The sequence below is a fragment of the Schistocerca americana genome, chromosome 1 (genome assembly GCF_021461395.2).
Source record: "Schistocerca americana isolate TAMUIC-IGC-003095 chromosome 1, iqSchAmer2.1, whole genome shotgun sequence".
NCBI lineage: Eukaryota > Metazoa > Arthropoda > Insecta > Orthoptera > Acrididae > Schistocerca > Schistocerca americana.
The window spans coordinates 1,033,447,547-1,033,469,948 of NC_060119.1; the positions used below are offsets into that span (position 1 = coordinate 1,033,447,547).

The window sequence follows — 22,402 nt, forward strand, 5'->3', positions numbered from 1 at the left end:
GAAGGTAGGACATGAGATACTGACTGAAGTGGGGCTGTGAGGGCAGGTTCACTAGTTGTACTTGGATAGCCAATTCTGTAGAGCATTTGCTAATTAAAGGCATACGTCCCTGGTTCAAGTCCCAGTCTGGCACACAGCTTTAACCTGACAGGAAGTTCTAGTGGATTTGGTTGCTGGAGGCAATGAACTACAGGAATGGCTAGCTTTGCACAGACTTCCTGGTTGTGTTTCTAAGCAAACTTGTATTTAGATAACTTGACAGCTTTGTTTCATATATCAAAGCGAGTCATATCATACACATCCGGGATGAAGAAAACGCTCAACTAAGATACATTTTCGTGGTTCTAATGTGAATGCATTTTGTGTTACGGCCTTTTCCATACACATTGAACAATTTTTTTAATAAGTCATAATGTAATGCTTGGAAAGTTCGTGTGGGCAGTTTACAAACATTGTTGGAATGACAGCATAATTCAAAGTTGTGGTCGTTGGATAAAATGTCAGTTCTACTCACCTCTTCATTAACACACCAGTTTGAAAGCAAAATATCAGTAGTAAAAAAAACAGGTGTGCTGCAGGCAGAGTTGGCTACAGTTTGGTAGCTTTGGTACTCTACATAAATAACACAGTAGATGAAAGGACTAGAGGTAGTTATCATAGGGAAAGAAACGAATGTGTAAGAGAAAACTGAAGCTGACAATTTTTTTTGTTTTGTTTACATACAATTGGGACCACATACAATTCAGCATTAGTCCAGTGTGTATTCTATATCCGTAATATAAATTGCAGTTTATAATTAATAAAAATTAGTTGACCACCTACCTTCTGCAGGTGGCTCTGAGCACTATGGGACTTAACTTCTGAGGTCATCAGTCCCCTAGAACTTAGAACTACTTAAACCTAACTAACCTAAGGACATCACAGACATCCATGCCCGAGGCAGGATTCAAACCTGCGACCGTAGCAGTCGTGCGATTCCAGACTATAGAGCCGAGAACCGCTCGGCCACCCCGGCTGGCCTACCTTCTGCACTTATGTCAACAAAGCAATTACTTTTGTTGCAAGTACAGTTTACATGAAAAAAAAAAAAAAAAAAAAAAAAAAAATGTACTCAATAGAACATTCATCATGATCAAAGGTAAGAGTTCCTTGTTATTGCCAAAAGGATTTTTTTGTGAATCACAGAAACATGTTGAATATAAATTCGATGAACTACTGAAGAAATGTTTACTTTTTTGTTCATGAAATTGAATTTTCTGGCACTAAATGACAAATCCGTATTATTTTCTTTTTACTACAACATTCCTCTGTTTCACATTATAAATCAATTTTTGAATAACATATGAATTACTCATTGACAATTTCAGTTTTGCTATAAACATTGTTTATTATTAATTAACAGAGGAGCATAACACTGTACAAAAAAAATGTTCTGTTGGTTACCCAGCCCTTTGTATATCCTCACTAAGTTTGTGAACAGTTCACTGCTTCCGGTTTTCAGGAGAATTCAGTAACACTCACTGCATACATAAAGTGATCATGAGGTAATGCCCAATAGGTATGCAACGTACCCAAAATAAAGAACTTAGGTACAACTAACTGACCAAAGCTACTAGAGCTACTGAGTCTAGATTTATGGTAGTTCACAATAGCCTACAGTAGTTTGACACTGCCTCCTTTCAGTTGCCGTACGAACATCGAAATGGCAGGTATTGAGATAACTGATCGCGGAATTGAAAAGTAGCTACAATCGTTTAGTAATGGAAAGACTTCAAGACCAGATGAGATACCTATAACATTCTATAAAGATTATGCGAAAGAACTTGCTCCCCTTTTAGAAGTAATTTATCATAGATCACTTGAGCAAAGAAAGGTACCTAACATCTGCGAAAAAGTGCAGGTCATTCCCACCTTTCTTAAAGGCCGTAAGACAGATCCACAGAATTATAGACCTATATCTTTGACAATCTGCTACAGAATTATGGAGCATGTTTTATGCTCTAGGCTTATGAAATTTTTGGAAACTGAACATCTCTATGAAAATCAATATGAATTCCACAAACAGATACTGCGGAATTCAGCTCGCTCTGTTCCTCCACAAGATCCATGGTGCAGTGGACAACAACACTCAGGTTGATGCCATGTTCCTTAATTTCAGTAAGACATTTGACACCGTTCCGCGTTGCCACTTAATGAAAAAATACGGGCTCGTGGAATATTTAGCAGACCTGCGACTGGATTCAAGACTTTCTTGCAAATAGAACACATAGCTCTAAATGTAACTAAATCGACAGATGTAAAGGTAATATCCAGAGTACCACAGGGAAGTGTGATAGGACTGTTGCTGTTTACAATATATATAAATTATCTAGTAGGAAGCGTTTTATGATCTTCAAGGCTATTCACAGGTGATGCAGTTTTCTATACCAAAGTAGCAATGTCACAAGATAGTATGAACTTGCAGAACAACCTGCAGATTAATTATGAATGGTGGAGGCTCTGGCAGTTGACCCTATACATAACATATTGCGCATAAATAGGAAAAGAAATGTACTACTGTACAGCTGCATTATAGATGACAAACAGCTCGAGACAGCATCTGCCATAAAATATCCAGGCATAACTATCCAGAGTGACCTTAAGTGGAGTGACCACATAAAACAGTGGGAAAAGCGGACACCAGACTCGGTTTCATTGGAAGAATCTTAATGTAACTCATCCATAAAAGAAGTGGCTTATAAGGGACTTGTTCACCCGATTCTTAAGTTTGTTCATCTATCTGCGACCACTATCAGGTAGGACCGCTAGAGGAGATAGAGAAGATCCAATGTAGAGCGAGTCTTTTCATCACAGGGTCGCTTAGCTGGCATTACGGGGACGCTAAAACTCCCATGGCGGATGTTACAAGAGAGGTATTTTGCCTCACAGAGATTTACTATTGAAATTTTGGGACAGCACTTTTCAGGAGCCTGACAATGTATTACTTCCCCCAGATACATCTCGTGTACTGACCATGAGGAGAAAGTTTGAGAAATTAGAGCCAATACAGAGAGAGGCTTACTGATTCTGACAATCATTTTTCCCACACACTATTCACGAGTGGAACAGAGTTGGAGGGTTCAGATAGTAGTACCGAAAGTACACTCCTCCACACACCATTGGGTGGCTGTGGAGTATAATGTAGATCTGCAGACAGTTGCCAGATGTCCTTCCTGACAAGTCACATAAGGGAAGTAAGTCATGTGTGCCACCTATCAGATTGCAATGTTAGTCTACCTACAAAGGTAACAATGTTCAAAGCATGTGAATGAAGCACGGACCTCTATGCTTTGAGTAGGATAATTTTCAGCTTATTTCTGAATGTACCATGCACTCAATTTTCTTATCAAGAGAGTTCTTACTACACTCTCAGCCACTGCAGAGACCCACACCTGACATGTCCACCAGTGGCCACACTGTTTAATACAGTATACAGTGCAGTACTGTGCATTATTCTGTATTTTCCAACACACTGACTTCTACAATGTTACCACAGCAGTCTTCCACCTACCACCTTGCACAAGCCAGCAGTGACAGCAGAGACTCGAATATGATTGTGTGGCCTGGCAGTAAAACGTCCATCACTGTGTGCAGCAGTTAACAGGTCTAATTCACACCACTATACAGGAAAAATCTGGTACAATATACCGTTCAGTGTTTCGAATTTCATTTTAAGCAACTTCATCTTCAGAGTTTTTGTTACTAATTCTTATGATATTTCAACACTGTTCTACTTACCTTGTAAAGCTGACTGCTAATTTATATTTTGGCTTTGTTTTATCGTATGAGTATTAACAGATCCCATACTGTCAAACAGTTGGATGCTATGCATAGTAAACAAAAATGATTGGCTTTACTTATAAATTACTGAGTATGTTTGAAGTATCAGCTTTAGTCACCAGTGACCCAGCATTAGCAAATATTCCGATGCATTGTGGACAACTGATAGTGATATCAGTGATAATGCTAATAATTGTATTTGTAATGGTCACAGCAATGGACAGCAGTAAATCTACAACAAACAGAACTAAGAAATCTAAAACACCTTTAGCTGCCTGTACTTCCAATTCTATTTTACTGCTGGTTTTGGCATTACATCATCTTCAGGGCCCCCTACCAACTTGCAGCAAGAAGCCCACTTGTTCTAGAATCACAATAGGGGCCTCCCCACATTCACTGGTATTTGTACACTTCTTTACAACAATGCGATCCCTTCGATCACTGCTTGCATTGTACTGCTTAACAGAGGTCTGTCTTAAGGTGGGTGCTGTTGCTCCTTCTTGGGAGTGAAGTTTTGCAGTATCATCCGTACTACCTCAACCTTCACTAGCAACTTAATTTTCAAAGTAGCAGAACTAGCTCGGTCTGAAGGCAAAGAATAAGGCAGGCAGAACATTTGTATCTCTCTGGAAAACAAAGGAGCCTACTTTCAGTCTGAAAGCATGTACTGGAATGTAAAGATTGTTTTACATATACAATTTCTTTAGAATAAGATTTCTTCAAGAATATTTTTATGTCCTGTAGGGACAGTGAAGCAATTTGACAACACATTTCCTGGTGGAGCCAGTATGTCTTTCTGCAGGAGTCGTGTAAGCTTCTGTTACCTCAAATTTTTCCATTCCATGATTACATGATCTTGCTCAGGTATGTGGATGACTACACAACTTTCTGATTAAATTCCCATTTCTTTCACTTTTACTGCTTATAACAGTCTCCAAATAAATCCATCTTACACTATTCTCTTCAGCTGTTCATGCACATTAGACATCAGAGAGTAATCCCATTAGTTTTGAAATGTTTACAACTTTACTTGTTTTAGTACAGCTATTATGCTTGATCATTTACATTCAAGACATTTTGCAAGTTACAATGAAAAGTAGCCTGGTACATAAGTAATAGCTGTGCATGAAGCTTAATGCTTACCAGGTCCATACAATCATGCAACAAATACAGAAACACTAAAAATAAGGGAGAAAAATTACATGTATCAATTCAAAAGGATTCAATAAAACTTTAAACTGTGAGGGACTTTGGGAGGTGGTGGTCAACCAATTTCACAGTGCTGTGACAGCCAAATAATGGATCCACAAGTGAATGCTTACACACACAAAACCCTACAGTCATGTGTACACTGCTACTGTTCACAACTGCTGAAAGGGATTTACAAAAAGTTATTTGAAACCTGGAAATAAATGTATTTGTAAACACAAAGTATTCTCAAAAATTGACTCTACAACGAAAAGAAATTCATTTTTTTCACAGAAAAACTTGTGCAGTGTTCAAACTTACTCTACAGATGTGCTACAAACTTCTCATTCAACTTTATCTTCAGGATGTTACAGTCTTTTTTTCAAAGGGGAGAGAACTGCACCAAATGGAAGGATCCCACGTGAAACAGAAGACAGCTTAATATTTTTGACTTAACAAATCCTTGACACTTCTGCCTAGTTAAAAACTGTGCCACGAAAGCAAATATTTTGATCACTTAACAGTTTCTTTTTTTAGTTCCCAGATAGTGAAATTTCCAATTACACCAGCTACAAGGAAAAATCTGAATTTATAGCATTGGGACACTGGGCAGTTTAATGATGGTAAAGTACGCAGCACATTGAATAAGAATTCACACATCGGGCAACCACAAAAATTGAGCAAATTTTGCAAATTTATCAATTTTGATATACTTACTTGGCAGAATAGAAATATCCAATATAATTCATATTTTAAGAACTGTCTTTTTGGGTTGTCAACAGTTTTAAAGTGTAAGTTTCTCCCCAGTGAATTTCCTACATTATACTGAAAAGAGTCATTTAGCTTCAATTGGCCAGATCTTTTATCCCAACAATAATCCAAAAGCATTTTCTGACTTCAGATGGACAGTTATTTCACAGCACTACTGTACACAATACAGAAATATGAACATGCTCCATTAACATTTAATGTTATGAATACATCTCACATGCAGCAATTTACACACATGGGGGATAGGACTGACATGTTATTCCAATACGAATGCAAAAAACCTCAATGTATCGAAAGTATTTGTATACTCACTATGGTAAGTCACATCACCTTTGTTTTTAAATATATTTTTTCCGCATGGAATGTTTCCCTCTATTATATACTCACTGTATGTTAGACTGACAGCTAATCTCTTTACTGCAAATTGAAAAAGTTTCACAATTCAATGCACAAACTGACTGCCACAGAAAATAAATGGGAAAAGCACAGAAACTCCAGACCTAGTTTCTCATTATGTATGCCTCATGAGCCAAGAACATTGTGTTGTGGAATTGTGAGGTTAGATCCAGATTTAACTGCTACAAGCCTCAGAAGCTTCTGAATTCGAAAACTTTTGCATGGCATCCATACAGCCTCACATGAAAAGCTGTGATTGTAACAGTAGGACCAACAATACAATTCTGAAAAGCTATTAAAATGCCACCAAATTGCTAAGTATACACTAGCTGTCATGACTTCTTGTCATTAACCAGTCATTCTTGATACTACAATCCTAGTATAGATATCTTTTTTCATATATGCTGCATTTTAAGTTTAAATCACAATGGTTGTTACTAAACAGCTTGTCACCCAGTCCCAGTTTCAGGGTACCTAATGGCTTCCATGAGAATCAAAAATCTGGTTTTCAGGATTTCATACACTGTTCAAATTTAAAATTGTTATCTACTCTAAGGTGCAAGATCTGACAAAGATTTTTCACACTAAGTATTAAAGTTAGAAACTGCGTACATGCCTTAACATAGCATTAACGTACCTCACAGTGCAGACTACCTAGACTATTTTATCCAGTATTTCAGATAAAGTACTTTCAGACAGCCAACAAACTTTATGCAAATGCAAACCTTTTCAAAACTTGCCATTGACACCCACCACAAAGAAAGGAGGAAAGTTTACCAGTTACCTCATTTTCATTGTTCTTGCAGTGAAACTTCAGTATCAGGCACTGCATTTTAATTTAATAGTTCTTTTCTATTTTGTCATGGGAGTGAGTCTTCAAAGAATTAGGGTAGGTGTGATTGCTTAGCTAAATAGTTATATGCACCAATATTAAATAAAGACAAAAGAGGTACAAGTCAAGGGAAGGGCAGCTTAGAACTTCATCCAATGAAATGCTAACCCATTACTTTTGTTTCTACAGATAATAAAAAATTATGTTTGCAAGAAGTCTTACTTTTTCCTAGCCAAGTTCAGTTCATAACATATTTGAGTCAAAGAAGATAAAAATGTTTAAAACAAACCAGATTACATATGTAAGCCATGTAATGGCTTAACCAAACATAAGACTGGAACTGACACATCTGCATATTTACTTTTTGCTACAGAGTGCATATGCACACCAGAGGACACCAAATCAAGAAAAAATTGAAATGAAAAATCAATGGTAATACACTATTCTGGATACAAACACAACTGACCACCAGGGTGTTTCTGCAAGCATTATCTGCCATTTTTACTCCATGTAAACATTAGTTTACAAAGAAACTGCACTTTGAACTCAAAAATTCATGCACCTAGACAACCACACCGTTTTTTAAAACATTAACAACATACTGTCCCTATCCCTACTAAGAGATGAATTTCCATGGATTTGCATTACAATGCAGTATCTTACAAAACCCACTTTTTCCACTGCACTAAAACAGTTTACTTGTCTAGCTGCAGTTCAAAATGTGTGTGCAAACAATAACACTGAAGCTGAAAATTAATGACCTGAATTCAATTTGAAATAATGTGGGGAAAGTAAAAGTTCACATGCATTCCATTAACACAAAGACCTAAATTACTTGGATCTGACATCACAGCACCAACAGCCCTCATCATGGTTCCACACAATAAGGATAACAGAAGTTTCCAGCATGATCATTTTTAGACTGAATTAACATGTTAATTACACCATCAGGTGTAAAAGCAATAAAGACAAGACATAGAATAAATAAATTTTATAGTACATAATGCTACAGAAAATTTCACTTCCAAGTAATGTAACTCCTGAAGCTATATTTGTTTGCAAGAAGAAATCCAAAAGCATACTTAAACACAAAAGTACCTCACAGCACAGCAGAACGAAGTTATTTAGCAGCCATAACGATTTTCTCTGCAAACTTCACATATTAAAATTTTTTGCATCACACTTTATATAGACTATATTTCACAACACTTTTTACTATTACTAAAAAGTAGAGATCATAAATCTTTCAGCAAATTTGTCCACTTTCAAATAAACAGCAATAAAATTGAATATTTTAACAAAATGATTACTACACTGCATAACATTCACAAGACAATATTCCCAACAAATTAATGCAAAATTTGGGGTTGGAAAATTTGAAAGCATTATGCATTTCAGCACAAGGACATGAAAACCACTGTACCGATAATACACAGTACTGCCATAAAGAAACAAGGATAACTCAATATTTCTCACAATAGAAGAACTGATGACAAAAATGAGTAAGATACTGATGCTCTGATTACACCATCTTAGGTAAACTGGAATGTAAAATATTTGATGTGATACAAAGAAACAGTCAACAAAATATTGAGTACTCCTGCCTGTGCAGTTTACATAACTTTTTTTAAATATTTATTTTGGCATTAACCATATGAAGAAATATTTGTTAAAAAAGTTTTTCTGAACAGGTGAAACATTTAGTAGTTACCGTACATCTATAGTAGACTATGGTACAGATATTAAATGAACTAACAGAACATTGTGAGCTCAGTTTTTAAACTTTACAAGTTCATTTATTTTCAAATAGTGCAAATGAGTATCATGCAATCACTAAAATTAGCTATAGTTTCAGAAATGCAATTGTAAAAATTGTTTCACAGGATACAGCTTAGTTATGTAAATGGAAGAATGTTCTAAAATTCATCCCCCCCTTTTGCACACTCAATAATACTGTGCATATGTCAAGATGAACTCGCACCACAGTTGTTTACTGTCCACTGTTTATTGTTCCCCATAGAAAAATTAGTACATACATTATGGCAGAATTGCCAACTGTTATATCATAGAGCAATATCCTTTAAATCTTGTGGAAGTTCATTTTTGGGATGCTTATTTTCAAAATGCTGCCTGTATGTCTTCGGATCTGGCATCTGTGCCTGTAACAATGTACGAAAACCTTACTTGAAAACTCAAGAATTTAAACAATTTTCATGAACACTCAAAAATTCAGTACAGTCACCATATTTACTTAAATGTTCTGTTAATATGGTTACAGTAATGCAATCCTCCCAGCCTCAACATTTGTGAAGTTCAAAAACAGAATCCCATCATTTAGTTTTTGTATTTAATAACTACCTGCACAATAGCAGCAATAATCTAAGTTTGAATCATGAGTGCCATATCTAATTGTAGTATCAGTGTTCTACAGCTTCATAAATATTTTTATTTGCAAAATTAAGACATACTAACAAAATATAAAAAACTTTGATCACATTCGTGAAAGTTGCAGCAACACAATGGATCTGTAGCATAGCCTGAGGTGTTTAATGTTTGGAATTGAGCGAGGCCAACGAATGTGCCATCAGAAGTTTGGCCACTGCCACTGAACATAAAGATTCAAAAGACTGACTGTAGGAAGGTTATAACCTCGGTAACACCACTCTTGAAAGATCGTTTGTACTACTGACTACATTAAATTTTGAAATTTCCACACAAATTTCTGTACACAGATAAATTTGCCAGCGATGAAGTTTTGATTAGATTCAAATAAAAGAGATTAAACTGTCATCCATACTAGTTTCATCAGGTTCTTAACTGCCTTCACATCATATTCCACAGTTTTTGATCAGTTAAGATATGAAAGTTTAGCTTCATTTCATCTAAAAAGCCTGCCTGCTACATTATCATTGCCCTCTTCAAACAGTTGTCAGCACTTTTATAGTTCCCATCATTCCTTGCAGCTGTGTGCAAGTCAACATACCTCAACGAAATATGTAACAATTCGTACGTCATACCATATAAATATTTCTTTCAATAGTCCATACTAGGATGTGTTCTAATATTACATTTCATCTATGACTTGCATGTTACAAGCTTCTGCTTGTGTTTTGTGCTGGAATACAAGTTAAATGCAAATTTTCATTTCAGTCTTCCAAGTTAAAAAAGAAAATTTCTTCAAGAAACAATACCGGACAAGAAAAACGAAGTGTCTTCGTAATGCGAAGATAGTATTCATAATTTTGTTCCAGTGCAGAACATCAAAGAACGCCACAAACTTCTTAGATCTCATCAGTTTTAGAGTAGATAATCATGTACGAATTTCTAGTGCACCTTAAGTCATAGGGAATTCTAACGCCAATTCATCATCATAAAAAATTTCAGCACAGTACAATTAACCACAACAAAAAATACAGGGAACACAATACAGGACTCTGCCAAAAATAATTCATATCATCGAAGTCTACAAGCTTTGAACACCCTCTTGTTCACAGAAAGTAAGCCAAATGATAAAAGACTGACATTATGAAATAAGAGATTTCATGGCATTTACCAGATGCCAGAGTTTGTGTCAAGCTCTGGTGCCTTGACCAACCTTCATATTGGTGTCTAGTTTCCTATATCAGTAACAGAAACTTCTTTCCAGCTTCACTAACATACACAATCTCTTACTAATTGATTTAAGAGTGTTGCCATCTTCTAAAAAATATAATTTTCCTTAAAGCATTTAACTAAATGACTGATCAACAAAGTTCAGCAAACAGGACTATGCAACCAGTAACAAAGTATTTTAAATGTTTTGCTACTTTGCAAGCCACTTAAGTGAATGCACTTAAGCAATGGCTAACTACTAGGATCTATCAGAATCAACACCAGAACCTGAAGATTTTTAGAGGCATAGCAACCAAATTAATACATACATAATTTTTGTTAACAAAGAAGGTACCTCTTAAATTACCAACTCCCTATTCGAGTCTGGTGTGACCTTGGTTGCCTGTCATGAACTATGAAGGTTGCATGGCAGTAGCCATTATGGTTGTGGAGAAGAGAAGATAATCATATCATGGTCACAAGGACATCATCTTCACTTCAATATATTTTCAAGGAGGGGGAAAAAAAATCACAATGTTCTTTTAATGTTCATGAGCTTGTAAAAATATTCTAGAACAACTTGGAAACACATATTACATTGATCCACACTGGTAAAATCTTTTAAATTGACAAGTTGTGCAAAGTTATAAAGACATTAACAACTCAAAGAATTTTACCTACTTGTAGAGAGAAACAATGCAAGCAAAAGGCATGAGTGAACAATTTTAACAACAAAAATGATCTTCAACAAACAAATCAATACATACAGAATATGACATCAGGGGAATAATAAATATTTAAATGCAGTGATACAATTATCAAGACAAAAACCAAACTGTCCAGTAGAATTCTCAAATTCACTCCATATTCCTGCTTTGCCCTCACAAAGCAGCTTCTAATCATTATACAAGCAGACTTATTAACTGTAGGGTGGCAGGGGAGGGGGGGGGGGGGGCATTCCAGCTATCATACCATATATTCAACTCATTTCAACCAACTTACCAACTAGTTTTGAAAGGCTACAATTCCCAGTAATATTAGTATATTGTGCAAGTCAAAGCACAGGAGTACATATCTCAATGTTGCAGAGTGAACTTAAAATAGTCAGGTTTCTCCTATTGAGAACTATACATAGAATGTCTGCTGTACAACCACAAAACTTGCACCCAAAAGAAAACACCAAATGCAGTTTATATGGATATACAAGGTGTCCCAAAAGGTACATTACAACATCAAAGTTTTAACTACTCGTTAATTAAGTGACAAAAGCTCAATTTGTCTAATGCACCAATTCACTTTTAATTTAAGTTATTCAATAAATTTTGTGGCATTCCAGGCTACAAGAGCAACATAACTGAAGTATTTTCATTGTTGCTGCAGGATGTTAGGAGTACTGTGAGTGAATCAGGAATGGAGTCTGAACAGGAAAAGGCATAGTGTGTGGCTTTGTTTATTGAAACCAAATCAGAACCCAAGTTGAGCAATTTTCAGATTACGATATGAGAAACCATTCTCTCAGCCACCCATAAGATACTGGCACAGGACATTCATGGAAACCGGGAGTGTCAATCTGGGGCATCTCAGGCAGGTCAAGGACAGAGTTGCTACCAGTTTTCCAAGTGAAATTCCCTGATTTCCAGGAAAGTTTTAGCATTTTTCCCCAAAATTTTGAGAACTCAAGGGTACATAAAGACTTAAGTTGACAACTTTAAGGACTTCTGTATGTCTCCCCTGTATAATACATTTTGTGACAAAAATACGCATTTCCTCCGTGTCGCAACACATATTTAAAATATCTTCACTGATTTCAGAAATAATCTCAGAAAAAAGTAGACCTCTTGAAAGATGTGTACGAGGCAGGTTTAAGTAAGTCCCGTTTTGAAATTAGAAAAGACGTGCTAAGATATTTCAGTTTTATTTTTACATGAAAGCCTGTACCTTAATCTACTTTTCTACATAATTTCCATCAATATTGAGGAACTTGTCATAATGTTGTACCAGTTTTTGAAAACCCTCCTCGTAGAAGTCTGCCGCCTGACTTGTTAATCACTGCGTCACCACTGTTTTGACTTCGTCATCGTCTTGAAGATGACGACCACCTGGTGTTTCTTTAAGTGCAGGAACAGATGGTAGTCACTGGGTGCAAGATCAGGGCTGTACAGAGGATGATCCAGAGTTTCAGATCAAAAAGATGTGATGAGATCTTTGGTCTGATTTGCCACATGCGGACAGGCATTTTCTTGCAGCAAAACGATGCCCTTGCTCAACTTCCATGGACTGTTGCTTCGATTCTGGTGTGACGTAGGCCACCCATGTTTCATCACCCGTTGTGGTACCGCTCAAGGAAAGTCACTGTCTAAACATTTGGTTTTGTGCACATCCGTCAACATTTTTGGTACCCAATGTGCGCACAATTTTCGGTAATTCAAGTGCATGGTCACAATGCCAAACAAAACACTATGAGAAACACTAGGACAGTCATGCCGCAAGGAGGAAATTGTAAAGCGTCTTTTCTCTCACCTTATTGTCCACTTCCTGCACCAAACTTTCATTAACGACCAAAGGATGCCCACTCCATTGTTTATCATGCACATTTGTGCTGCCATCTTTAAATGCTCTCACCCACTTTCTTACCATTCCATCACTGTTTTCTCCGTAAACTGCACAGATCTCACGAATATCTATCAATTTTAGGTCTTTAGCACTAAGAAATCTTAACAGCCCATACTTCAGTCAGCAGGATTCACGATTATCAGAGACATCTTAAACACTTGGTACACAATGTAAACAAGGAATAATCAGACTGTAATGGCGTCAGTGCGTAGATTAAGGTACAGGCTTTCATGCAAAAATAAAATTGAGATATCTTAGCACATCTTTTTATAATTTCAAAACAGTAGGCCTACTTGCTTAAAATCACACCTCATAAGGCAGGAGGAATTGTGCAAACCAACACTACGAGTTACAACCAACAAAATTTTGGTTCTACTATGTTTGTTTATGCTGGCTATTAGTCACTGTGTTGTCTTATTTCACAGATATTTTATGATTTTTCTCTTGTGTATTTCTCAAGTACATAGCGCACAAACTGCCAGCGACTGCCACAATTTTCTTATTGTCCATAGTTTCTTACATATAAATTATTTTCGAAGTGGCAAAAGGTACTAGAATAAATGCCTATAAAATGTTGCACTGTGCTTGCAGTGAGACAGTAGCAATTCATGAAATCCATTGGACCTGGCCTCTGGCCCGCCAAGGAGCACCACAGTCCTGGGTCATTGGATAAACCCTGAAAATTCAACACATTATCTCACACACAAACAGATCAAGCCCGCAGGCAGATCGATGAGATTAGATCCTAAGGGCAGGCCTTGCACATTAGTGGGAAACAATGGGCATCTGATCGGCAGGCCCAATCTGTTAGAGATACCCACAGATATGAGCTGCAGTTTTGATCCATCATCATGGAAGTCCACTAATGTGACTGGCTATTCATGTGTCACAGACACCATGCTGATGAAATGAGACCACAGTGATCAATCCATGCAACAGATAACTTGTGCAGACAATCAATACCAATGAGGATAGGCAGCAACTCACCCACCGTAAAGATGATTGCTGAGCCACAGACAGGTAGAACAGAATCTCACACTCGACTAACATTTTGGCTGTAGCCTTTGTCAGAAAAGGACAGCAAACACACAATCACTCGACAACCCTTGTGCACATTACCACCATCTCTGGCTGCTGCATCAACAATATCTGAGAATCACATCCGGAAAAAAAAAACCCCTACACGCCTTCCTGCCTCTCATCGGTAGCTGCTGGGCTAGTGGCAAGAAGTGGTGGCAGCACTGACTGCAGGCTGAGGGGAATGGTAGGAAGGGGAGAAGCAGCATGAGTGATGGAGTAGCATAGCAGTGCACATACTCAGGTGTGTGCAGCCAGTGACAATGCATGACATCACAGTAAACAAATTTCATCTACTGAGACAAAAAACAAGATTTTTCCAGTGTTTTCTTCAAATTTCCCTGATATTTCTGACATTTGAAATTCCTTGATATTTCTCAATTTCCAGAACTTGTGGCAACCGTGAAGGAGAAGTGAAGAAGAGACAAAATTAGACATGATTTCCAGTATTTACAGCTTACATCTGCTCATAAGGCAGCAAAAGAACTGAATCCCTCTAACAACAGTGCACCAACCAGATACTCTGAGCATTTCATCTGTTTCTGACTTCTTTTTAAATAAATGAAGCCACTCAATGTACCTTTTCCTGTGCGGACTATTTATTTATGGCGCTCTAGCCCCAGTACAAAGAAAATCCCTTGTTTCAGTTATATTGCTCTTGTCACTTTTAAAGGTGAAACATTTAGTCATATTACATTACAAAATTGAGGTGGTGCATCAGACAAACTGCTTTTTTCCTCTATAACTTTTAGTCAAGTTATACAATACTGAAGTTTCGACATACATTTTGGGACACCCTGTATCTTGAGCTTCAAGTTAGATGTTGCACAAATAAGTTGATTAGTTACACAGTTTTACAATTCAGGAAACAAATGAGAGAAGTGACCAGGCAAAATGGGTCCTTCTCAAATAGTTAATATTCATTAATAAAGTGATTATTTTCATTTTAGAGACTACAGAAATCCTTATATCAATAACAACCTTTGTCAGAAGGACACCCAATTAAAGTTTAAACTACTTTGTGTCTGGTTTCTGATATGTACATTTTTAAGTTTTGTGTAAATGTAATTTTTAGTTTGAAGCAACGAAGAACTGTGTACCATTCAATATATTTGAGTTTTACCTACCTAAAAGTTTGTTATCTGAAGAGGGGAATCCACAGTTCACTTATTGACCTATATGTAGCTCAGTTTAAAGGTAACAGATGAACAGCAAAAAAGATACATTGGTAAAAAGATAAATGTTATCGGGTTGAATAAATGAAGGTATGGCAATGTAACAAAGGGTATTAACATTTATGACTATTGTGGGAATAAACTATTATGGTTTAATGCAAAGAATAGTGTCAGGCACAGCAGGGGTGAAACTGGCAACTTCACATGAAGCTTGGTACGCACTCCATTACATTTCGCGAGAGCAGCCACAATAACTATTCTAATATTTCAGCCATGTACTTTTTGGTTATATTCCAAGTGAGGCAGCCATGTGGACCGTACTACAACTTGCAAGCTTAACACTCTGGAGATGTGTGACTTAGCTAAAAATGTAGCAGCAATTCTGTCTAGGCAAGACAGGAGAAAAGAACATAGACAATACTATGTGTTATTTTCTTTGTGACATTCACATTCGCCTTGTTATGTGCAGCTCCTCAAGGCCGTAAACAGTGTAAAGGACTTTCATTGTTGTCTGCTACACTTAATTTCCAAGAGGACCTTACAGTACAGTATTGAAAAACAGAACGGGATAGCTAAATATCTAATTGCCCAGAAGTTGAAAAAATTAACTATTGCAGGCAAGACCATTTGCTGTTTGTGAACTGTAAATACACTAGGAAAGTATTTCATTTGATAACAAGACAAAGTGATTGCATCCAATGCAATGTCAGAACTAAATTAGGAATGATAGAGATAATACAATTTTATTTCATCTTTAAGTATAATAGAAGCAAGGCTAATGTGGAACAATGTCACACTAATACTATTGAAATGAATGTTACATTTCACAATTGTAAATTTGTACGTTAGCCGAGGGCTACTAGCCAACATATTCTCGACTTCGTTTCTGAACAGAGAGGAGCTTTGATGAACAAAGGAGGCCTGGTTGAATCAACTTTCACTCAAGATAGTTCACTTTTAAGCAGGTGCGGTGGAAGACATTTTCCTGAATTGATTCCAGCTACAAAAATGTCCAAATGGTCTTAGAGGAGATGCACAATTTGTGCAGAATGGAATTAGGCAAAATCTGGAAAGTAGCAAAACAAGGTATTGGATGCAATTGTGAGGAATGTGCTGTTGGTCTGTTTTCCAAAACACTTTGGGAATTCATGCTAAGAAACTAAGCAATTTTTAACAAAAATCTACATTTTCATACCATTAATTCTGGTAGCAACCATTTATAATCCCATCTCAATTTACAAAACGAAAGACAAAAATTTTCTTGTCATGCAAAGAATTTCAGACCATTAACAGATGCCTTAACTGCCCAGTCCCAAATTGTTAAAAGAACTGAGTGAATGCTATAGCTTCAATCTGCCAGCTCACTTGGAAAAAAAGACTGAAATATTAGAAATAAAGTTTATGCAGCTGCTTGCTCTGGATTCAATTTAGCAGCTATTTTGCTGCAAAAAACATGAAAATGCATGTGTCAATATGTGTTTCACACTATGGCATCCCATTGGTTAATACTGCCATGGAACAGGTGACCACTACCTGTAAAGAAATATTTTACCTGTTTAAGCCATTTCTGCTTTGACCCAATATCTAAATAGGCAACAAACCACTCACAAACACAATGTACATGAATTACAATTGATAGCAAGAATTAAAATTCTCATGACATCACACGCACACAAACTGAATTATCCTCCAATAGAGGCTACACCTAAGGCAATGCTGTCAACCTACATACCAAAAAATAAAGGCAATGTGAATATTGCCAGTGTCTTGCATGTTTACAAATGCACGGCATAATGTATCCCATCATTAAGTAATAGGCCAAAGCTGACTCTCCCACCTTGAATCTAAAATTCAAATGATGCTTTAAAATAAACAGAACTGCAGTGCTCATAGTTTACCCTAAATTAAAGAAATAAGGATTATTTTTCATATTTTATGAATGCACAAACAAGAATTTGTGTGTTTCAAAGTAGAAGTCTAGGTGTCATCACAACATGGGGAAAAACATTAAGACAGAAAATATTCACCAATGCTTCCCAGCAATGCTAGGCATCTTTCTACTGAATTTTTCAACCATGGGACAAGATTTCACCAAACTAACAAGGGTCATGCCATGTAAACACTCATTTTGTCATATTGTAAGGCGATCATTTCATGGATACCTACATGTCTTAATAGACTGCCAAATAGCACTGCCTGAGCTAACCATTTTTGATAAATTCAGGTTTGTAGGCTGAAGGGTGTGTATCTGGTCAGGCACCAATTTCTCTATTTTTAGAGATTTACTACTTACTTTTGAGACGACCTACAGACCTGTGTTTTTATGACCTATGTAAGACATTAAGTTGATACAATGTATTGAAAGTAGAATAAATCATTCTGATTTAATGCAAAATGTTGGAACAATTTTTCCACAACATTTTTTTACATTAACATGTTCTTAGGAAGTGTTAACTGTACAAGGAAACAGTCAAAACTTCTACTTGTGCACTGCAACTTGTTAGTCCTATTATTAAGTATAAGTAATACTGGAAAGCATATGGCATCTAAATATTTCTTATTTTCACTTAAGGATGACTCCATCAGAGATAGGTCAAATTTGATAAACTTCAAAGTCTTCGTGCATGCGTGCATGTGGACACTTTAATCTCAACTTTATTTTTTGCTGAAATGTTAATATATCTGGCAGCAATCTTAGGTGCTAAGGAGAACTTAACACAGTTTATTCATTGGCAAAAAATGAAATGAAAATGTCTTACACATACCACCCAATTCAGCACAACAACTCCATAGATGAATATCTTAGACTTAAGCCACCTTAAGTAAAAGTATGTTAGATTTCAGTTGTGACAGAACTGTCACAACAGTCAAGATTATGTATTTTGTGTATGATAAATTAATTAATAGTGCATAACAGTGTTTCATTCAGACAGCATGTTAATTCTGTAAAGATTAACTGTTCCAGTTTACCGCATTGTATTCACCTATTTCGACAGTCTCCTGACAAATGATCAGGATAGCAAGTATTACATTGAAATGTTTTATGTTTTTATGTTATACTTTCTGGCATGTTCCACACCCACAAAAATCATCTTTTTTGGGTCTATGGAACAAAAACTGAATATAATTAACGGCAATGGTAAATAAAAACCATGAGTATTCTTTAAAACATTGTTTCCAGAATATTGGTGGTTGACCTGTATGTCAGAACTGTAAACAGGTTAAAGCTGAAAACTATAAACCTTTTTCTTAATGTACATGTATTTCACTATTCAATGTCTTCAGTGTAAACCATTATAAGAGCTTGGGTGCAAAAATGTGATACTCATTCTGTTACTGTAAATTAGAAATAACTTTAATGAGACAGAACAAAGCTGCAAGCAAAAATCAGATATTTAATAACTTTTTATACATACTAGTATGTATGCATGCAGAGTCAAATTCAAATGTACATAAGGAAAATGTTATTAAAATTAATTCCATCTTGCCTGTAACATCTTCCTTGACATCTTGATCAAAAAACAATAAGTTCACTTAAATGTGGATATACAATCTTTTCATGGCACTTTCTGTCACATTATACAACTGTGTATAAAGACTTCGTAATGAGACATCCAGCTTACATGTGAAATTGGAGAAGTAAACCCGAACAGCATCTTTCCTACTGGGCCATGAAAGGACTTTTCAGTCAGCAGCAGGGACGCAGTTAATCTCAAAATCTTTAAATTTGTGTAATACCTGGGAATCTCTCATATATATACACCACTGTCATATTTGTAAGTCTAATATTGCCCCACTTTCAGTTGCTCCAACAACATTTTCATGAGCTGCCTTAGCAACAGGGTTGCTATTTGCATGCGTTTAAAGTCTCGTCATTAGAAAGGTGTTAGTAGCAATGGCAAAAAATGCATTAAGTGATCATGTTCCTGTGTTCCAAAAAACCTTGACAAGATTTATCTCTTGTGGAGAAATTAAAAACATTAACACCCTGTATTTTATGGAGTATTTTGTGCAGAACTTTCAGATTAACTAAAATAAGTCTTCCCTGCACATGATCCTTCTTGTTATCTACTAAGGCAATTTTTCCTTCCTGCAAAATGCCTTGTGTAATAATAAAAAATTATGATTAGCATAACTGGGAAGAGCCAGCAAACATTTTTGCTCTAACAAAAGTTGTTCCCCATGACAATCATCATCCCTAGACACTCGATGCAAAGACAAATACCCTGTATGTATTAAAATATTCCAATATGGCTTATCTAATACAGACAGTCTGAATTTAACTTCCTGTTTTAATTTCATGGTTGCATTAAATAACACTGCATTAAATGACTATACTACAGAGCAATCTCTTATCACAATTATTTCACCATCAACCAAGCTGTCACTGTCCAATCTAACCTAGACCTCTAAGCTACAGATAAGCTACCACAGCCAAGATTCCAGAAGGAGTGGATGGCAGTAACACTAGCCAGAGCTTATGATATATCATAAGCCATTAGTAGCTCACTGTCAGGTCTTTAATTGTGGCAATAAAGAGTTTTAGGCTGAGTTTAGCACTGAAGAAATTTATTATTGCCAAAGGGTAAATAACAGGACTTGAGATGTGTGGAATCGGTGAAACTGGTTACAGCACAAACATAAAATTTGCTGTTTAGAAAATTTTCAAAGCCGCAAAAAAAAAAAAAAAAAAAAAAAAAAAAAAAAAAAAAAAAAAGCTAGGCACAAATGTCAGGCAACAACAAAAAAACATGGAAAAGTGAAGCAAACATATCCGCAAAAGTAACTTGAAATGAGTAAATTTAAACACAAGAGTGTCTGCATACATCAGAACTTAGATGGGACATGCCTGTAAATTAGTAAGATCTACCTGACCTGACCAAAAATGAAATACTGTTAGACAGGAAAACGAAAGATAGAAAATATAAAACTACATGGGTGCAAATACTTCCTATAACCATTTTTTAAACAAAGCTATTAATACCATGCAGCCTGCATTTTCACCTCTGATAAAACACTGCACTGCAATGAGCAGATCTAAATCCAAATTTCTTTCAGCATGCAAAGCCAACATTAAAAGTAGAATAGAAGCATCATTTCAAAATATTCAATAAAAGTTTTAATTTTATACCTTGATATATACTATGATTTAGCCCTGGCTGCAAATACAGAACCACACAGCTGACTTTGAATTCTCCATTATGCACTGAACAGATTTACATCACAAATTTTTCTATAGGAAAGCTGTTAGGGAAAACTACAAAACATGCCCTCAACCTTGTTATTAATTTACAAAATGCATTTTCGGAGCTTTCTTGTAACAGTCATCACATTTACCTTGCACACTACACAGACATGCACAAGCGCCGCTTGTGCAGCCTTCTTCTGGGTATTGGCATTGTGACCCTGCTGCTTTTTCTGTTTAGCTAACTTTTCGGCAGCTTTGGCCTGCGACTGCAATTTCTGCTGTCCTCGTGCCATTGCAAACTACGACAAACAGAAAGCATGTTATACTTTATGGAACGTAATGTATGCAATCTTAATTACGATAGCTTACGAACAATGACAAGAGACCTATTTAAGCAATGTTTACGTATTCGGTTTTGAAAACTGTCACACCATGTTAATTTATTGCAACATACATAAGATTACTCATCGTGAAAAGTTACGGTTGTAACATACGATCAAATTCCAATTAAAAATCCCGCTACTACAGACCTCAGCGCACGCCGTACAGTTAATGGTAGCAGCTAGTGTGTCAATGTCCTACATCAACCTTATGAATCATCATACATTTCTTCTCTCACGCACATTCTTACTACATTAATTACAACGTTAATTACAATACTTACGCACTCCGCTACGAATTTGCCACGACTCACAAGAAGAGTGAAAGTGAATCTACAATCCAAATTCTAACGATGCAACACCTTTCACGAAAGCAGAAGCGTTTCCTTCCGAAGCTTATCGCAGATAACAAAAGTGCTGCCAACTTTAAGGACTTCAATGTCCTGAATCAATTCGATTTATTGTTGATCCGGCCGATTATTATAACGTTGAACACAATTTCCTTTATTTACATTTTCATAAAGCACAGTTACTTGTATTCGCATATCTCTAGAGACTCATCAAAATAATTAAGTAGTCGACAATTTCGATAACCAAATTGTTTTTGTCAATTTATTAAAAACTAATATACGTATGCGTAGAAAAAGAACACTGAATTTGTAACTTATTAAGTTACTCCAATGTATTTCACAGAAGTAAGCGCTAGATTTGAATGTTCAATGGCTTTAAAAATAAAGCACTGCCAATGTTACAAAATCTCTGGTGAGAGTTCTAAACGGAATGTTTGTTTACAAACACAATTTGACAAATTACAAATTTCAAAAATGTGTCACGAATTTGCTAAAAGGCACCTTGAAGCTACGGAACTGGAACTGTTTGTTACAGTCGTTTTACGCGTAATTTAACGTTATAGTGTTATTTTTGTAAGGTAGGTACATGTCACAAAAAAGTCATTTATCATAACCTGCCGTACAGTACAGTGCAATTATTTGATTTTTCCCCCCTAAGGATAAGACCATATAAGCACTAGTATGCGAAAATACGTAGACCAGTTTTAACTACTTGAACTGTCATGTCAGCATTAGGTGGTTAATTGATAAAGTAATACAGACATGCCGTTTCGTAAATCTAAGGACAAAGGAGACTCGTAAACGATGTCGAAGCTGTCAGTTGCCCAGTTATCAACCGCTGTATATTATCTATCAGGTGGTTATGAGAAATTATTCAGGAGCATTTGCTTTACAACTACTGAACCCCACACTGCAGAATGCGATTCCATCACTCCTTCTATTGCTCAGATTCGTCTCATTGCTAACAATGTTTAAATACTGTACTAGTTGCATATTCCTGAAGGCCGTCATTGATATTAGAG

General features: G+C 36.3%; 2 protein-coding genes across 3 annotated transcripts in view; one reads left to right on the forward strand and one right to left on the reverse strand.

The window, feature by feature from the left end:
- Window positions 1-8,776: 8,776 nt before the first annotated feature.
- On the reverse strand, window positions 8,777-21,476 carry LOC124616701 (zinc finger protein 706-like). Its single transcript, XM_047145048.1, has 3 exons — window positions 21,315-21,476; window positions 20,800-20,949; window positions 8,777-9,165 (listed from the first exon to the last, which is right to left on the reverse strand). The coding sequence occupies exons 2-3, from the start codon at window positions 20,941-20,943 to the stop codon at window positions 9,070-9,072; spliced, it is 240 nt and encodes a 79-aa protein (XP_047001004.1). The 5' UTR covers window positions 20,944-20,949; window positions 21,315-21,476; the 3' UTR covers window positions 8,777-9,069.
- A 311-nt stretch (window positions 21,477-21,787) lies between these two features.
- The window catches only part of LOC124616711 (RCC1-like G exchanging factor-like protein), a 155,532-nt gene continuing 154,917 nt past the window's right edge, over window positions 21,788-22,402 (forward strand). For both annotated transcript variants that reach the window (XM_047145071.1, XM_047145061.1), the window contains exon 1: window positions 21,788-21,958. The gene's annotated coding sequence lies outside the window, so the exon portion shown is untranslated. The remainder of the gene's footprint in view (window positions 21,959-22,402) is intronic.

What these genes read in the sequence shown, in the direction of transcription:
- LOC124616701 (XM_047145048.1), bottom strand. Translation starts at nt 20,943, where the DNA reads ATGGCACGAGGACAGCAGAAATTGCAGTCGCAGGCCAAAGCTGCCGAA. An exon ending in ATGTCTGTGTAGTGTGCAAG is followed by an intron (nt 9,166 to 20,799) that starts GTAAATGTGATG and finishes ACATTGTTACAG; the next exon opens with GCACAGATGCCAGATCCGAA.